We start from the raw sequence: 20,247 nt of genomic DNA, 5'->3' as shown, positions 1-20,247 counted from the left end.
AACCTAACCCGATCTGAAACCTGTATATATCAATATGGAACATACTCGATCTGTATTTTTTTCCGGATCGTAAATGACCGAACCCATGCCCCTCACGATCGCGCCGTTTTGACATGTCTACTCATTGTTTTATATTTTTCCTCATTAAAAAAGTTCGAGACTCATAATTGTAATTGATTAATTTTTCTTGCACAAACGAAGCAACGATTAAGCTAATTACAAATATCAAAGGATTTTCAACCGAAAGTAATACAAATTTTGTAATAAGTTACACACATTATAAATCCTAAAAGAATATGCAAATTATTTTCATTAAACGATCTTAAGTTAAGGCTTACTCACAATCAATTTAAATAATATTGAAATAAAAAGAGAACTGTGAGAAATTTTAACTTAAAATCGTCTTAAGCAAGATCTAAAAAAAGGTTGGACATACTTGGAACAATCCATAAGACATCCTATCCTTTACAATGTGTTGCCCATTAGTTTTTTCATCATGGAGATCAACAATTGGAATAATGGTTTTCTGTACAGCTTGTAAATCTGGTCTTTTTTCTGGTGGAAATACATACTTTTCAGAGACTTTTCTTTTTGTTAAGCAGCTCAACAAAGATGTTTCCATTAAATAAATTGTGCTCTTTTTTTCGTGTGTGAGAAATTGTGCAGAAACTCTTAAACTTTGATATCGGGGGGCGAAATTATTAATTTTATATAATTATTTCGATCTGACTAATTAAGGAAAAATATTTTCGTATAGAGAACTATTTGATCGTAGGATATAATGTAGTAGATACGATTAATTTCCTTTAAATCCGACCATTTATATAAATCATAATTCGGTGGATACTAAAATCAAAGTTTACAATGCAAGGCGATATGACCATGATGTCTATACAAAGGTTGTCACAGGGACAATATAAGATCTATTTCGGTACATTATTTTAGTTAGCTTATTTGGCCAAAATTTGACCCACATTATTTTTCGGTAAGTGTTTGACATATAGCTTATTTAGCAAGCTAGATAAAATAACTACTAAAATAGCATGTAAAAAATAAGTTATCTAGAACTTTTTATTTTGTTAATCCTTTTGATTGTTACAACAATAATAAAATCATGATTATGTCCATTTTATCAGATACTCCCCCTTTTCATTACAAGTTTATATTTTCCTTTATTGACAGGTTCAACTAATTGTTTACATTTCCCTATTTTGGCATGATTTAACATGTAATAAATGGCCTCACCCACCTCCACATGACCTCTCCTAAAAAGATTCATGAAAAATAAGTATAAACATCTAGTTGAATAGAAGGGAGTATTAACTAGTTCACCAAACAACGTTGATACACAAATTTTCTTGTACGACGGTCGTACATGCGACCAGGAGAAAATGACCACTTTTGGTTAAATAGTGATCATTTTTTTTCAAAGTGATCACTATTGAAAAAAAAAATGGTCACTCTCTAAAAAAAATATGAAAAAGACCATCATACACTCATACAAGAAAATTATTATTGATGTTAATAATATCAGCTACCATGTCAAATATCAAGTCATAATTTTCGGTTAGCTTAACAATTTTCAACTAGGTTTTAAACTTTCAATGATCATTTAAAATTTCAACTACTATTTCATGTTTCAGCCAAATTTCCCCCTAATTTTGCCAAATATAACCTTATACCACCAAAAAATAAAGGATAAATAAATTTTAATGGATGAATAAGCCATCTTCAGAAGTTGGCTGTGTGGAATGTACCAAAAAAAAAAAAAAGAAGTTGGCTGTGTGGTTTGATTGTAATACAATCTCCTTAAATAAAAAAAAGACTTGGTACGATTCTCTTTTAATATAAACATTATGTATTTTATCTTCTTTTAACACTTAAATTGTAAAAAATGCACAAAATTTTTGCTTATGGACTTATGGTGGCTTGATATCCACGACTATATAACTACATTATTGTTAGTAGTGACAAGTTTTAGAAAAAAAAATATAATTTGAAATAACTTGAATAATCTATAAATTTAAGTAACAAGTCAAATTTATACCGTCTTATACAAATTGTTGAAAAGATACATCATATATAAAAATTAACGATTTATTTGTAAAAATTAATGAAAACTAACAAATTTAAGAAAAAAAAATAAAAAAAATCGGAAAATGAATGTCTTAAATTGACGAGTTTGTTGATAACTACTACCTCACATAATCACGTTATTAAGAAGTACCCCATATGGCCATATTTGTTTCGTATTAAAATATTTGTTGCCTGTCAACACGCTCCAAAGCCCGCTAAGTAAATTTTTCATATTAAAAGTTTGAAAGTATGTGAAACTCGAAATATCAATCAATACTATATATTAAATCCAGAAACCAAGGGACTTTGATTTAATTAAAGAAAGTTATACAAATTAATTATACTATATAGTTTTAAATTACTAGCACCGTGTGATGGACCCGATTAAGGGATCTCAATGCAAATATTATATAGTTGGGGTTAAAATTAAATTGTATAGATGCTTGATAATTTTCCTAAACATTTGTAGACTAAAACATGGTTAATTTCCTTAAAATAAAATAATTAATTAAGATGGTCAATTTCCTTAAAATAAAATAAATAATTATATCAATTTTCCTAAGTATTTATAGAAGACTAAAAGATGGTCAATTTCCTTAAAATAAAATAATTAATTAGTATAAACATGCACACTTATGGTATTAATTATTATTATTATAAAATTATATATTAAATTTAAAATTTATGTAATTTTATTAAAATTTATAGTTTATTAGATGTAGATGGTAATTATTTAACATACAAATACAAAAATATATTATAAGTAGGTTATAACTAATTCAAGTTAGATTTCATAACATATAATATATTAATATTGCATGATTCTTAAAATTGCATTTCTAAGTAGTAAAAGTAGTTTCGTCAGTAAAGAAAAGAATTATAATAACATTAGATATAGTTTTATGATAGCAATCACTCATTTGAATAGTAAAAGTAACAATATTATCAGCGAGATTATTGAAAGTGGTAGAAACAACAACGAGAGTAGTGAAATAATCAATATTAATGCGGCAATAGTGAAAGTAACAATAATTACGGCGGGAGTAGTGAAATTATCAATATTAATGCGGCAGTAGTGACAGTAACAATAATTACGGCGGGAGTAGTGAAAGTAACAGTGATTATGGGCAAGTAGTAAAATGTTATTACTATTGTTTCATTAAAAAAAATATTAATAGCGAGAGTAGTGAATTTGTCTCAAAATTTATTTCATCGTAATTTTAAGATATGTCATTTAAAAATATATTAATGATAAATTTAAGGGTTATGCAACTTTAAGTAATTTTATTTAATGAAAAAAAAAAATAATGGTAAGTAGAGGTAGCCCGGGCGAAGCCGGGCACCAATACTAGTACTATATATTAAATCCAGAAACCAAGGGACTTCAATGTAATTAAAGAAAGTTATACAAATTAATTATACTATATAGTTTTAAATCACTAGCACCGTGTGATGGACCCGATTAAGGGATCTCAATGCAAATACTATATAGTTTGGGTTAAAATTAAATTATATGGAAGTTTGATAATTTTCCTAAACATAGTTAATTTTCTTAAAATAAAATAATTAATTACGATGGCCAATTTCCTTAAAATAAAATAATTAATTAAGATGGTCAATTTCAAGGAGACTAAAAGAAAGAAGATGTCTGATAATTTTCCTAAATATTTATAGAAGACTAGAAGATAGTCAATTTCCTTAAACTTAAATAATTAATTAGTATGAATATGCACACTTATGATATTAATTATTATCATCATAAAATTATATACTAAATTTAAACTTTATGCAATTTTATTAAACTTTATAGTTTATTAGATGTGTAAAGAGATGTTAATTATTTAACTTACAAAAATATAATAAGTAGGTTATAAATAATTCAAGTTAGATTCATTATATGTAATATATTTATATAAATATATAATCTTCTTAAAATTGCATATCTAAGTAGTAAAAGTAATTTCGTCAGTAAAGAAAAGAATTGTAGTAACATTAAATATAGTTATCTGATAGTAATCACTCATTTGAATAGTAAAAGTAACAATATTTTTAACGAGATTAGTGAGAGTGGTAGAAACAACAACGGGAGTAGTGTAATAATCAATATTAATGCGTCAATAGTGAAAATAACAATAATTACGGCGGGAGTAGTGAAATTATCAATATTAATGCGGCAGTAGTGACTGTAACAATAATTACGGCGGGAGTAGTGAAAGTAACAATGATTACGGGCAAGTAGTGAAATGTTATTACTATTGTTTCATTAATATAAGAGTAAAATATTAATAGCGGGAGTAGTGAATTTGTCTCAAAATTTATTTCATCGTAATTTTAGAATATGTTATAAAAAATATATTAATGATAATTTATGGGTTATACATCTTCAAATAATTTTATTTAATGAAAAAAAAATTAATAGTAAGTAGAGGTAGCCCGGGCGAAGCCGGGCACCAATACTAGTTAGAATTAAAATTAAAATATCATAAAAAATCAAAACAACTCCCAACTAATTTCCGATATTAGTTTACCACTAACCCATTCTGAAGATATTGTAAAAAAAAAAAAAATACAAAGACCATCTTACTAAGTACTAACCCGTCCCGAAGCTGCCAACCCGCACGCTCTGAGGCAAAAATTGATAACCTTTAGTGGATACTCTACTTGTGTTCGACTCGACTGTGGTCAAGGCGTCAACCCGCACGCCCATAATCGAATTAATGATGATCTCGTTTCTTCAACAAAACAATCTCTATCTCGATCAGTATAACAAAAGAACCCAGATCAATGCAGTAAAGTTACACTCGATCTCCCATTGCTGATAACACTGCAACTAACCAAATGACGGTACTATATATACTTCATAGTTCTTTTATTTTTCTCAATTTTATGATTTAATTATGCATTAATCAACAATTATTGAAATACCCACTTGATAATATCTGTTAATTGTTGTTTTTATTGATTTAATTACGCATTAATCAACAATTATTGAAATACCCACATGATAATTTGTGTTAATTGAAGTTTGAATTGATTTAATTAAGCATTAATCAACAATTATTGAACTACCCACATGATAATTTGTGTTAATTGTGTTTTATATTGATCATAGGAGGTCTGTAATGGAGGAAATGTTGAAACTTCAATGGATGTGCTTGATTTAGGGGCATTTGTTGGTGATTTGTCCATTGAGGATGACTTTGGCAGGTGTGTTTTTATGGTTTTTGTACAGAAGATAGTTTGCTGGGTACTGTTCATAATTTGCGGTCGACTAATATGAATCATCATCGTCGTAATAATTAGAGTCGTAGGTATGATTGTATGTATCCTAGGTCGAGTAATATGAATCATCGTCGTAATAATTAGAGCCGTAGGAATGATTATATGTATCCTAAATTAAACAGAAGGGCAAATCTTTGTTTTCCAAATGAATGGTTTGTGGTTTTTGTTGATTAGTAGGTGTTGACGATAAGTAAGGTTGTCTGCATGTGACTCCCATAGCCGTTAATTTGAGTGAGCCCTTGAGGTACTTTGTCCCGTTGAATTAGACGTTAATGATATTTCAATTTTCAAGCTACCTTCTTAAAATTGTATGTAAGCATCAATTATTTGAGCGTGTTCTTTGCAAAGGATGCTTATATACTCCGTACTTTACTAAGGCTTAAGGAATTAAGGATAGTAGTTATGCAGTTTGGAGGATGAGTGGGGAGTGGGGAGTGAAGTCTGGTAGGATTCTGGAGTACTCTCGTGGGTAGCATTTTAATAATTTAAGGAAGTGATCAAGTTCTTCACTTAACAGTGAGGTACCGAATAGGGAATAGGGAGGGACGTGTAATCAGTGTCACTACATTGACCGGTTAACCATTTTGGGGGCAAATGAAAATGTTTTCCCATTCTTTTGGAATTACGAACACTTCTGTGTGCTCCATCTGGCATAGTTATTTTTCCATTGAGGATGACTTTGACAGGTGTATTCTTATGCTTTTTGTAGCTAGTTTGCTGGCAGTCGACTAAATCATTGTCACAAGGATCAATTCCTAAATAAAAATAGAAGGGAAAATTGTTTTATAAATGATTGGCCTCTAGTTCTTGTTGATTATTAGATGTGGAGGATAAGTAAGGTTGCGTACGCTTGATCCCCTTAGCCTGCTATCATGGTGATCCCTTGAGGTACTTGGGTAATGTCGTTGAGTTAGACGTTGATGATGATTTAAAGCTAGTTTCTTAAAACTGGTTGATGCATTTTGTTGTTGTTGGAGTAAGAGAAAGCTTAAAACGTCAATTCCTTGTGCGTATTCTTTGCTAAGGATGCTTATATACTCCGTACTTCACAAAGGATAGTAGTAATATAGGTTGCAGGATGAGTGAGGAGTAAAGTCTTACTATAGTAGGATTCTGGAGTACTCTCTTGGGTAGCATCTTAAGAATTAAGGAATCGATCAAATTCTTCACTTAACAATGAGGTAGCGAGTAGTGAATATTAAGGGACGTTTATTTGTGTAACTAATGATCTAGAATTGGCCGGTTAACCATTTTGGAGGAAATGCCAAATATTTTCCCATTCTTGTGGAATTATGAACACTCCCGCGGGCTCCATCTGTCAGAGTTATTTGTGCAAGGTATTTGCTATATTAGGCTGAACAGTGGCAATAGTGCTACTCATTCACTGGTAGATCGCTCAGCAAGGTAGTTTATTGGCATTGTCTCCCCCGTCCCTCTTTCACCTTTATTTCAGCTTATGTAACATTTAACTTTTTCTTTTAGTGATGATGTCTCACTTGAAGGACTTCAACATGAATTGGAAGAATGTAAAGGTGATGACGTAAGTGCTCTCTCGGTCACTTCTCTTAATTTTGGAGATTTCCAGATTGTATTATTTGCTTTTCTTCAAGTACTTGATGTTTATAGATTTTGGTTTGTCGTCACGATCTGTCTTCATCTTCTTATTGATATATACAACTTGAACAAAACCTTGTTACCGTTCAGGTTATAGGACTCATGATTAACCTGCAAATTTTGTTGTTTAGCGGGAATAACTTGCTACCCTAACCTGGGAAGCTCCCCCCCCTCTCTGGTCCTAGTGTGTACTGATTTGGTGTCTTTTTGGAGTTTCCATTTCCTACGGGGACAAAGACTCTCACCATTATCTGACTTTGATGCATGTTAAATTGGAACTTTCATTATGGGTCATCTATTAGCTGCTTTTGTGTTTCACACGGGAGGAAGGATGCGTGCATCTGATCCATCTTGCCCCGCAACACGTGGGCTAGATGGGTCCCTTGAGATGAAAGTTCTTTAAGTTAAGTCTGCTTGTACGGCTCCTTTTATATTACCTAAAGCTTACTAAATGGCGTGCCTAATAGGCATACAATGATGTTATGAGCTTCTTGTTGCTTTTGTTGGGGAAGATGATGATCATCTTTTGGTGGGCATTTGCTCTTAGGGTGTGTTTGGATAGCAAAAATGGAGGGAAAGGGAGGGGAGGGGGAAGGAGGGAAGGGAAAGGAAGAGAAGGGAAGGGGGGGAATGTGGTGTGGGTGTTTGGATACAATTTCCCTCCAAATCTTGCCTATTGTGGAGAGATTTTGATTAGGCTTGGAGGAGGGAAATTGGATCCCTCCAAATCTCTCCCTCACCATTTCCCTCCACCCTCATTTCCTATCCAAACAAGGGATTTTAAATCCCCTATTCCCCTCCCTTTCTTTTCCCTCCAAATCACTCAATCCGAATACACCCTTAAAGAATAAGGGGTTGGGGTCTCAATAGTATAATGATCAAGAGCATGACTTCTATCAGGAAATGACTATTGCACTCCCTAACAAGGCATTTGAAATTCCCGCTCAGGATTAATTAGGTACCGATGTGCCATTTCTTGGAAAATTATCGAAGGCTTGTTTGTTATGCTGATGTGCCATTAGATTTGTTAGCTGTTCATAAGATTAAGATACTTTTGGGGATATCACTTGGCTAAACAGAGCTACCTATCCGTTTGATATCTCCGTGGTGCTCCGCTGTTGAACCTTGTTTCAGTTACTGGCGGTTGAAAACATTTAATTATCAGCCAAAGGTTTTTTAGGCTTTTTTTTTTTACTTTATAAAATGTGTTGTTTACAATATAATGAACTCTCTCCTGTGCAGGTGGTAGCTAACATCCTGTCAAAAGGTATCAAACTACGTGATTACACAAAGACGGTTGAGAAAAACTTACGAGAAGTCGAGTTAGACTCTATTCAGGTTTGTGTTCTGTTGGTTTCACATTCTATGATTTGTTTGATTCAACATTTCTTTGTATTTTCTTGAAAGGAATCTTATTTATACTTGTGGCCCTGTGGGAGTTGTGGCACTCGAACAAATATACCGAATACGAAGAACTTTTTATGATTTGGTTGTACTTGATAGAAGTTCTTGCATCATTGCCTTGGTTTTGTACGATATCTTATTGCTCTATCTCCTTGTAACTACGCAGGATTATATACAAGAAAGTGACAATATTTTATCACTCAACGATCAAATCCGTGACTGCGATATCATCTTGTCACAGATGAAATCCCTTCTCAATGGCTTTCAGGTATGTGATAACTATCTGGTAAAGTTGTCCCTGATGATTTCAATGTGAACTAGCTTTGAACAAGGAATATTTGAGTAGGATTGTTGATTAAGTAAATATATTTGATGGTTAATAAATCTCAGTGATGAGTCCCAGATCAGCCCCATCCTCGACCCCCCCTCCCCTGGAGTCCCCAAAAACCCCAAATCTGGTATTTTTGGGGGCGGGGGAGGGTGTTTCGAGGGTGGGTATGGGCCTTTTTGTGGTTGGGTTGGGTGTTTGAGGTGAGGCTTGGAGAGTTGTTGCCGCCGGGGGTGGTAGAGGGAGGGGCGCCGGTGCTGGCACTACCGATGGGGTCAGTGGGAGGTGTTGGTGGGTGTTGGCTGTTGAAGTGGTGTATGTAGATGGTGTATGGAGGTAGTAGGGAATGGGATACCCTTTTGGGGGGTTGAGGAACGAAAATGGGGGAATGAGGGGAGAACCTAAAATGAAGTTTGGGGAAAGGGTAAGGAAAAATGGGCTAACCAAACAAGGGAATGGGGGTCTTCAAACTCATGTCCCCCCATTCCCTTTCCCTTTCCTGTAACCCCCTTAGTTTATTTTGCTTTCTGGACTGTGATACATTTTTCGATTGGTGGTGGATGAGTCCATATGATCAGTTGTAAGTTAAGTCGTAACTGGTGTTTTTTCTGTAAATTTTTTTTTTAACTGACTTACTTGCATTAATTCCTCAATTGCCGCATGTTTTCTTAATAATGTTGCTGATTTGGTCAGGCTAAGATTGGATCGATAAGTTCGGATATAAAAGTTCTCCAAGAAAAGTCAATGGACATGGGTTTGAAGCTGAAGAATTGCAAGGTATGATGCCAAAATGGGTTGATGTGTCTTTGGTGATTTTCTTTATTTCCTTTTCTTTTAGTAGTAAATTAGTTAACAACCGCGAAGTTTGTCTACAAATGTTTCACTAATGGTCCTAATCAACTTAATCTCCCCCTCCCTTCTTTCTGATTCCCATTCTAGCTAAAATTTATTGTTGAGGGTCAACAATAATGTTATGCTTTCTGTTTCTACACCGTTTATGCACCAACTGCTTAATGGTCCTAATGTTGTACTAGGTTGCAGAATCAAATTAAAGTTGGCGAAATTTGTCGAAGATATTATTGTCCCACCAAGGATGATTGATGTTATTGTTGATGGTGAGGTAATTGCTGATCGTGGCAGCTTAAATTTCCAGGATCTATAATTTGATAGTTTAAGAAACGATTTTTTTTAATTTTTTTTTTTATGGTGGGTATTGTACATGTCTGTATTTTCTAGTGTGGCGTGCTGACTGATACTTTTAATTCTTATCCAGGTCAATGACGAGTATATGAGAACTCTGGAGATACTCAGTAAAAAGTTGAAGTTTGTGGCTACAGATTCTTTTGTGAGTACATCAATGGCTCTGAAAGATGTCCAGCCCGAGTTAGAAAGACTTCGCCAGAAGGCAATTTCCAAGGTGACCAAACGATCGCTAAGATTAAGCAGATTTGAGCTCTTTATGCCAGAATTTTACATTTTGTGCTTTTGCATCGTTTTTACGCCCAGTACTGTCAAAAAGTTGTTCGAAATTCATTGTTCTATCAATCTGTCATCTTAGCATCTTGGTTGCATATTAATCTTGCCACTTACTTTCTTATGGCTGAGCAACAGATTCATGGATAATTTTGTAGGTGTTTGAGTTCACTGTTCAGAAGCTTTATGCATTGAGAAAACCGAAAACAAACATCCAGATTCTACAACAAAGTGTGCTCATGAAATACAAGTGAGTACCGTGTGTTAATATTGCCTTATTCATACAATTAGATGATCTGTAGGTCTTGTTTAAGACCGTCTTAAGTTAAGACCTCTCACAACCCTCCTTTTATTTTGCTAATTCTAATCGGTTGTGAGTGCCGCCTAAACTTAGGACAGTCTTAACCGAGAATTTAGTGTTCGATCAGCTTTTATCTTTTCTAGTCTATTGTCTACATTTTCTTAGTTAGGCATATATACCGGGATTACTTAGTCAGAACTATATATGTAAGTATTTAGTTTTGTGTTCTGGGCGGTATATTCAGTTTCAAGGCTTACTGTCTGGCATTAATATTTATAATTTACTCCCTCTGTTTCAAGAAAGAGTTGTTTTTTTTGAAGTGTAAAAGTTAGTAACATTAAATAGGTAAATAAGCAGAGTCCAAATCCACAAGAGAAACAATATGCTTAGGAATCACTCCCACCCAAAACCTTGTCGAGTAATCGACCGACATTAGATGAGCCATACCATGAGCCACACCATTACCCTCCATACGAACGAAACTAAAAAGAATACAAGTAAAAGCAAAAATTATGTTATAACTAAATAATATTCTCATTTGAATACAACTAAAAAGAATATTCTCATTTGAATTTGAATTTTTAAATCAAAAATTACGTTATAACTAAATAATGCTCGAAAAAATGGTACTACTACTACTACTTCTTGGTAGGGGTGAGCAAAAATTTCCGAAACGGTTTTTTAATACGGATACGATACGGTATACGGTTCTCATTATACGGTTTTCCGTATAAACGGTTTTTTTTCCCGTATACCCGATACGGTTTTCTACAAACCGTTCCGTATCCGGGTCAGCGAAAATGAAAACCGGATACCCGGTTTTGACACGGTTTTGAGTAATATTAAAAAAAAAAAAAAAAAAAAAAAAAACAATTATATATATAAATAATACCTCACCTGATCACCCTCACCCTCATAATTCATATCCCTAATTTTTATCCCTATTCCTACGCCTCCTCAGTCCTTCACTCCTCAGTCCTCACGCCTCCTCAAGTCCTCAGTCCTCACAAAGATCTTTCGATCCCTAAATTCGATCCACAATTTCGACTTCCTCCTCCTCTCAAACAACGGATCTGTTGCACAAAATCACAAATAGTCACTCTATCAATTTTTGTGTTTTGGTTGTTCATGTTTTCGATTAATTTGATTTTTTGTGTTTTCCATTATGTCTAAGACTCAACACCCGAAGATTATTCAGACCTGCATTTGTCATTTAATAGTTTGGAAGGTGGGTTGCCTGGTAGTTTTGATGGGTTTCAAGTTCAGTCATTGTGGGTGAATGGGCAGAAAAGTGAGGGTGGATTTGGTGGAAGAATTGATGTTTTGCAAAAGATGACTTCTTTGAAAGAAGTTTGGCTTCATCAGAATGCATTTTCGGGTCCTTTACCGGATTTTTCAGGTCTGAATAATCTTCGGGTGTCGATGAGGAGACGGAATCTTGAAAACTTGAAATCATAAGTAGCCAAACCACTGAACTTGGTAAATTTATAATATTTGGAACATTATGCAGAGACGAGGAGGTCTGAATATTTTTTTTTTTTTTTTTAATCTCATCTAATAGAGAAACAGGTAACCGTATCCGGGTATCCGGATTTCGTATACCAGTTTAACCGGGTAACCGAAAACCGTATACACGGTTAAACCGTATCGTATCCGGAATAAAAAAATTGGTGTTCAAAAAACCGTATACCCGAAAACCGTATCGAAACCGTATCGGGTATACGGTTTTGCTCAGCCCTACTTCTTGGTGTATAGCAAAGTGCGAGCAGCTTACATTGATACGATGAACAAGGTAATTTCTATATAAATATTTTGACGACTGAGATCTCAAAATTAACGATAAATGCATGGACAAATAATGGTCATTAGAGGTGCATAATGTCCAGTAGTCGTTGAACTTACCCTAAATTCGACACTATGTGTCATGAGCTTCTTTCATGGTGAATAACTGTATGCCCTTCTCGCATTTTTCTAGTTTACATTTATAAATCACTTTGTGAAGGCTACAAAACTCAATTGAGCGGATGGAATTTTGAGTTCTGGTGAACCTTTAGGGCCGGTATGTTACTGGATTTAAGAGTAAAACAGTTCAATGGGATAAATCATCTCTTTTGTCATGCTTTTGGTCCAAGACTCCAATCACTTAACGAGCAGTACCTTCTGTACCTTAGATCACGAATAATGTTTGATGTTTCAGGTCCTGAGTGCACATTTTCGGGCTTATATTCAATCCCTGGAGAAATTACAGCTCGATATTGCGACATCCAGTGATTTGATTGGTGTTGAGGCTAGGAGCAGTCGACTTTTCTCCACCAGAAGAGAACCTCTGAAGAATCGTTCCTCTGTTTTTGCACTTGGGGATAGAATAAATATTTTGAAGGTTAATATGTTTATACCTGTCTACTTGTTTTCTGCATTTTTTTTTTGTTAAGATAAGAAAGAAAAATGGTTTTCTAACTCAGATTCATATTGTTTACCTACATTGTTCATAGCTTTCATTTCACTCAAAATACTTTTCCTAGTTACTCTGAAAAAATGTGTTAAATGATTCGAGTGGTTCATAGCTTTCATTTCGCATTGATTCTTTATTTTCACCGACCTCTTTCGTTGTATCCAGGAAATTGATCAACCTGCATTGATTCCCCATATTGCAGAAGCTAGCTCCCAGAAGTATCCTTCTGAAGTCCTTTTTCGGAGTTTGCAGAAGCTGCTAATGGATACTTCTAGCTCTGAGTATGTACGAGAATCCAAATTTGATTGTACTGTTATTGCCTACATGATGAGGGCGATATTATTAATCATATATATAGTATTTGATATTGTTGATATCTTGACCTGATCTGTCAGCTGTCTTCGTTTAGGTATCTTTTCTGTGGTGACTTCTTTGGGGAAGAGTCCATATTTAATGAGATATTTGCAGGTACAACAAATTTATCTTGTTAGCTCAAAACTCAATTCTCTCAATTATGTTCTCTCCGTCTTGGGTATTTGTTTGCATTTGGTTTTGGCACGAAGAGTAAGGAAAGGGGAGGGGACCATTTTTGGCTATTGCCTTTGAATGGTAAGTGGACCAGTCGGTATTCTAATTTTAATGGATGATTATTTACAGATCAATATCATTCTCAAATAGGAATGTAAACAAATGATCGAGACTCTTGAATAATAACAAGCGGATCAAGTAATCAGTGTTGCGGCCAATATTTAAAACCGTGATCCTAGAGAGTCAATGAAGTCAGTTTGCCATGCTTAATCCGCTGGCACACTTTCTAGTATTATACAACTAGGTCAAGACAATTTTTCTTTTTTTTTTTTTTCAAAAAGCAATTGCCCATGAATATGGTAGTATATTATTTTTCTTGAGATAAATATTGGTCGTTAATTTTAGGTCTAATATTTTATAGGGCTTGATACTTCTGGAAATAATTTTGTTGCATGGCCTTTTGAGCAACCATTGATATTCTTATTATTTAGTGGGGTAATGAGAGGATTTATTTTGGTATGTTAAACCTAAAGTCTGTGCGGAAAATTACCTCATATGATTGTTGTTCACAGCGTTGTGAGGAAGCTTGTGATATCACAAATCATAATTGCCTCTTTTCTTTCAGGCCCATTTGCAGTTATTGATGAGCATTTCAATGCAATCTTATCAAATTCTTTAGACGCTATTGGCTTAATGCTTATGATCTGTCTTACTCATCAGCACCAGGCGTGCCTCGCACTTGTCAGTTACTTCTCTTTATTTTTACCGAGAACTGTTGATTGAATTGGGGTGTTCTTTCAGCTTATCATGTCAAGGAGGCGCATTCCTTGCTTGGATTCATATTTGGATAAGGTATGTGTATTTTTCTAGTCATTTGTTTTAATTGAGCCATATAGTTTTGCGTTTCTGCGAAGTGGAAGTAGAGATGTAATCTGCAAAGCTCAAAAATACCGTCTTTTTACTCTCTTGCCATAACACGTACATTTCTGTTAATTTAGCTTATGGGAGCTTCAAACTTAAGAATGTGGGAGTCTCATCAAAAGGGTTGCCGTGTATGTTGCTAGATTTAACATTGTACATATTTTCCATATATGACAGTTAGACTGACAAACATGTCATTCGGGTTGGGTAGGGTTTGAAGCTCGTCGAAAAGGTCCAAGCTAATAACTTGTGTGCTCTTTCATAAGCCGTCTGTTTACTTGAATTCATAATGTATGGGCAGGCAAACATTTCACTGTGGCCGCGTTTTAAGATGGTGTTTGACATGCACCTCAGTAGTCTTCGGAGTGCTAATGTGAAAACATTGTGGGAAGATGATGTTCATCCTCACTATGTCATGAGACGTTATGCCGAGTTTACTGCTTCCCTCATTCATCTCAATGTTGACTATGGAGATGGCCAGGTCAGATTCCTCTATTCCTATTATCCTTTTGCATTATACGTATGTCTCTCCGCTCTTAGCACATGAATCAACATCATTTATTGCCTATCTTTCAGTTGGAGATGAACTTGGAAAGACTTAGAATGGTAGTTAATGTTTTGATTATGAAGCTATCTACACAGTTTCGGAAATCTAAACTGCAGAGTGTGTTTCTTATCAACAATTATGACATGACGATTTCTGTCTTAAAGGTCAGTGATTGTATCGTTAAATGCACAAGCTACAACATTCTTATTTTTTATTAATAATCTCATTTATTATATCACGTTTCTCTGTGAAATTTCAGGAAGCTGGTCCAGATGGCGGAAAAATTCAGATGCATTTGGAAGATGTTTTGAAGAGCCAAACTAGTATATTTGTATGGTGAGTTTTTCAATATGCTTGTCAATGAACCCGTGTCTAATAATAATATTAGCCTAATAAGAATAATTTATCTATGGTTAGAACTTCAAACTCAAACAATCTGTTTGCATATAGCCCATAAATATCGAAAAATTCTAAGATTAAATTTTAGAACTTTAAACAAGTCCGAGGCTTACAATTTACAAAGCTCGCGTTCCCAAAAAAGAAAAAATTACAAAGCATGGCTTCAGCTCAAGATGGGTTTGACGTAGCCTAAACCGAGCTTTGACCAAACTGATTCGAAGGGGTTATTGTGCTGGCTCAATTCGAGAACCTTATTGTTTAAATACATGTTGCTTATTCGTGCAGGAAGAGCTATTGCTGGAGCACTTCAGTGATCTGATCAAGTTCGTTAAAACAAGAGCATGTAAGGATTTCGACTAATTTAAATGTCTCCATGATAAATCCTTTTTTTTTCTGTTATAATTTAGAATTCAAATAATTTTTTGGTAATCATCAATTAGCCGAGGACCCAAGTTCAAGTTCTGAAAAGGCCATAACAGTTGGTGATGTGGAACCTCTAGTAAAGGACTTTGGCAGCCGATGGAAAGACGCAATAGAGTTGATGCACAAAAATGTGATCACTTCTTTCAGCAACTTTTTGTGTGGCATGGAAATCTTAAGAACTTCATTAACTCAATTACTGCTCTACTACACTCGACTATCCGAGTGCGTTAAAAAGGTGCCGGGAGGGTCTGCACTCTGCACTTAACAAGGATCTTGTTTCTATACAATTAATCATACACGATATCCGCAAATTCTCAAGGACATTCTAGTCGAAACTACACTTGGAACTTCGAGAGGTGGTATTTGTCGATACAAGCTGGAACATTCGAGTTTGATCTTCTTGTTGCCTATTATATATTGTTGCATCCTGTACTCAAAGAATCAAACTTTACTTCACCAATTGTTCGTTTCAGTAAATATTTGTGGAGTCGGTTTAAAGTGAATTAAATGTTGGCATATTGTCAAATTATCGTATTGCTTTTGGCAAGAGGCATCATTTGAAACCTTGGACAAGTGTCTCCGCGCATATATTCTAAATAACTAAATTCGTCTCCTATTGTCACAAGGCATCATTTGAATTGATGGGACATTTCATTTTTGAGGACTTATTCCCAGGATGTGTTTTATGTCCATTCAATGTATGAGTAATATTCCAGCTTAAGAGAGCACTACCATTGGTTCTTAGTATAAATATAAGATGATTATTAGGTTTATTAACATCAACTTATCTCTGAAAAATAAAAAAATCCCTTCCTCATCTTCTTTCTACGTTAAAAAAAATGACACTACTAAGGGAAATAATAAACGAAGGAAACCAATTCCCATCGGATTATATGTTACTACAACACGAATTACCAATAATTAATACTTGTGAGGAACCTAGAGATTTACCAGTAGTTGACGTGCTAGGTATGAATATGGGTCTGGAGCGTTCAAGAATACTCGGCGAGGTCTATCAAGCTGCAAGAGGTGGCATATTTCAAGTATGTTAAAATATTCTCATTTCACTCCTTTTATCAAGAGTCAAAATAATTAGATATGTTAAATTCCCATGAAATGAAAAAATACCAGAAATTTTTTTATTAAAGATTGAAAAAATTATTATCAAGAGTCAAAATAATTAAATATGTTAAATTTGCATGAAATAAAAAAATACCAGAAAACAATTATAAAAGATTGAAGAATGTGTCTTTCGGAATATTCGTATAACTTACAAATTGTCGTGAATGTAAGGTTACAAACCATTCTATACCCGTGGATGTCATGAGGAACGCCATGACAGAATCGACAAGGTTCTTTGAGTTACCAGAAGAACAAATCAATGCGTATATGGCACTGGTTGAAAATGAACCTGAACATTGGTTGTATACCAGCAGCATGATGAATCGTCTTGGAGGTGAAAGTAATCACTTTTGGAGGGATGCCCTTACTCTTAACTGCGACGGTCCACGACCAACACGAGCTTGGCCCTCTCAGCCTCCCAATTTCAGGTAAGCTTCTTTACCAAAAAAATAATAATAATGCTGATATGTGTTTCAATGCATAGGGCAATTCACACGCCTATTATTCTACGCTAACTATTTTCCGTATTCAGGCGTGCTGTTTGGGAATTCGCTTCAGAGGTTAGAGTACTTCAAGAGAGGATACTAGACCTTATGATTGAAGGTCTTGGCCCGGAACGAAACTATTTTGGGAGCAGAAATTATAATGGTTTGTGCTTTATTGTGGTAAACAGATATCCACGATGCCCAGAACCGACCTTGGCAATTGGAATGCCTCCCCACGGGGACTCGAACCTTCTGACAATCTCAATACCCACCAATGGGCTCCAAATTTGGCAAGACAGGGAATTTAAATATGTGGTGCCTTCTAGTAACGCTCTACCGGTTACAGTGGGACGTCAATTGGAGATCGTGACTGGAATAGACGCGCCCGGGCATCGGGTGGTGGTAAATTCCCAATCTGCTCAGACAAGTCTGTCATTTTTCGCAATGCCGACGCCTGCATGTGAAGTGACACAAGCGCCCAACATTCCAAGGGAAAGTCGTTACATAGATGGGGTCCCGTTTTGCGAGTTTATTGTAAGGTATCTCTATAACAATAGGAACACAACTTCCATTCTACCACATTTTTTCTCACGGAGATAAAATGTATTTTGGGTTCAGGGTCCTTCCTTCTCAATTCATTCGTTCGTCAAGGCCGTGTGTTAACGACAACTTTTGTATTTGGTCTCCCTTTGTCCCTATGAGTCTGTCACTTGAATACGAGAAAGCCTGTGTTGTGGATAATGTTAATTTCCAATCTTATTATGTGATGTTCCCAAATGTAATTACGGAGATAAAATGTATTTTGGGTTCAGGGTCCTTCCTTCTCAATTCATTCGTTCGTCAAGGTCGTGTGTTAACGACAACTTTTGTATTTGGTCTCCCTTTGTCCCTATGAGTCTGTCACTTGAATACGAGAAAAAAGCCTGTGTTGTGGATAATGTTAATTTCCAATCTTATTATGTGATGTTCCCAAATGTAATTAAGCTGCTTGTTGCTACGACCTATAATTCACCTGATTGACTTAAACAATAGTTGAATCATCTTCCGAAATCCGAATAGACGAGTTTAAGTCGTTATTGCGCTCATTTACATTGGAGCCAATCTCGAGCTCAGTTAAAGCTTTGATCGGAAACTCGTTTTTTAATTAGGTAGTTCCTTTAGTATGTTTTTAATGTTTTAATACTTCTTAATTCTATCAATTTTTAATTATATGTAAATTGATACTCCCTCTGTAGAGTCATTCTCTTTATTTTGTGCACCAAAAATAAGAAAAAAAAATTTAAAAAATGAATAAAGTAGTGCAAGTTGTAGAGCCATAAAATAATAATGAATAAATAAAGGACTGGAAATTGTTAATTTCTAATTCTTAGAAGAGATAATGAGTACAAATAAAGAATGAATACAACCATACAAGGAAATAGAAAAATAAGAAAATAGACTCAAAAAGAAATAGAGAATATTCCTCTAAGACTATGTTTATCCCCAAACCGGAATTAGTCTTAAAGGAGTACAATTTATTTTTAAGACTCGATTCAGACTCTCTTATTTTTCCACTTTATTGTCAAAAAATTCCATCTGCATAAACCTTGTAAAAAAGATGATCCAAACCGAAAAACTAAACATAAACATTAAGCTCAAAAAATTACTCCGTACAATATAAGTTAGAACTAATACATATAAACTCAGACAAAATTAAATTTTGTTGTCAAAATTTTTTAACTTACCTTATAAACTTTAAAATGCATTTGAAAATCAATTCGATCATTTACACCCAATTTGGCCGACTTGTTATTTAATAATTGACTCCGTCATCTTTCCTTGGTCTTTGTGCCAAAATCAAACGACAATAAATGACTTAGACGGAGGAAGACAGACAAAAAATAATAATAAAGAAATCAAATAAAAGCAACTTATACGTCATCCTCTAAGTATTTGACACGTAGATTTGAACCATGAATGATTTTGTGTTCTTTAATTTGTTGTCATCTCGTTTCCTTTTTGAGAAAGGCACTTTTGTTTCACTTTTGCAGGATTCCCCTATCGATGGATCTAGTACGAGAGAATTAGATACTACATTGGACAAAAGAGCATCCTAATTCTCGATCACCAATATGGAATTCTCCTTTACTTTATCCTATTTTTTTATGTGAGATGTCATTGAAATTATAAGCATGAGTTTATGGTGAATTGCTGATGCTTGTTAAGTCTCTTCACGGTTTTATTATGATAAACTTAATTTAAAATAATCACATTTTATTTATCGTAATAAACCCATTAAGTAATTGATAATTGCCTTTATAGAGGTAATTAATTGAAATAACAATCGATTTTATACTAGGGTTATGCTTTTAAATCACAAATAGGATTATACATCCAGTTGTACCATGAGCATTGTACACCCAAGGTATAAGAATCCGAGCTTATATGTATTTTTTCTGAGCTAATTCAAAAATCATGTTTTTAATGTGTAAATGGATGAACTTAGGCCTTGTTTGGTTACCCCCATAAAAATGGGTGAATTGGAAAATCCCATGATTTGGAAAATTGGGAGACGTTTGGTTACCCCAAATCATGGGATTTTCTTTTTCCCATGAATTTCCAACTCCTCCATAATGGAGGAGTTTAATTACCTAGCCCCTCCTAGGTAATTGGAAACTCCTGTGTCAATTCAACTCCAGGATGTCAACCAAACGAGTTTTGGGCAATTCACATGAATTGGCCAATTCATGTGTTTTGTAAAATCATGGGAAATTAATTCCCGTATGGCAACCAAACGAGGCCTAATATTTTCTAACAAAGCTCATATTCTTTAACATAAAGCTCAGATACTTTATCACAAAGCTCATATTGTACACCGTACAACATATACATCTGGTTGTATAGTCCATGAAT

General features: G+C 34.5%; 1 protein-coding gene and 1 pseudogene across 1 annotated transcript; both read left to right on the top strand.

The window, feature by feature from the left end:
- Window positions 1-4,688: 4,688 nt before the first annotated feature.
- Window positions 4,689-18,299, top strand: LOC141593287 (vacuolar protein sorting-associated protein 52 A-like; annotated as a pseudogene).
- On the top strand, window positions 16,726-18,375 carry LOC141592431 (2'-deoxymugineic-acid 2'-dioxygenase-like). The gene is made up of 4 exons (XM_074413486.1): window positions 16,726-16,791; window positions 17,042-17,298; window positions 17,403-17,894; window positions 18,168-18,375. Exons 1-4 carry the CDS (start codon window positions 16,726-16,728, stop codon window positions 18,373-18,375), a joined length of 1,023 nt encoding a protein of 340 aa, XP_074269587.1.
- The last annotated feature ends 1,872 nt before the right edge of the window (window positions 18,376-20,247 follow it).

Source organism: Silene latifolia, chromosome 1 (assembly GCF_048544455.1).
Source record: "Silene latifolia isolate original U9 population chromosome 1, ASM4854445v1, whole genome shotgun sequence".
In the NCBI taxonomy this organism is placed as follows: domain Eukaryota; kingdom Viridiplantae; phylum Streptophyta; class Magnoliopsida; order Caryophyllales; family Caryophyllaceae; genus Silene; species Silene latifolia.
This window is presented reverse-complemented; position numbering and strand designations above follow the sequence as displayed.

Excerpts from the sequence above, each read along its gene's own strand:
- LOC141592431 (XM_074413486.1), top strand. The coding sequence starts at position 16,726 with ATGGGTCTGGAGCGTTCAAGAATACTCGGCGAGGTCTATCAAGCTGCA. Across the intron at positions 16,792-17,041 it reads CAAGAGGTGGCATATTTCAA|GTTACAAACCATTCTATACC; the intron begins GTATGTTAAAAT and ends CGTGAATGTAAG. Across the intron at positions 17,299-17,402 it reads TCTCAGCCTCCCAATTTCAG|GCGTGCTGTTTGGGAATTCG; the intron begins GTAAGCTTCTTT and ends TTCCGTATTCAG.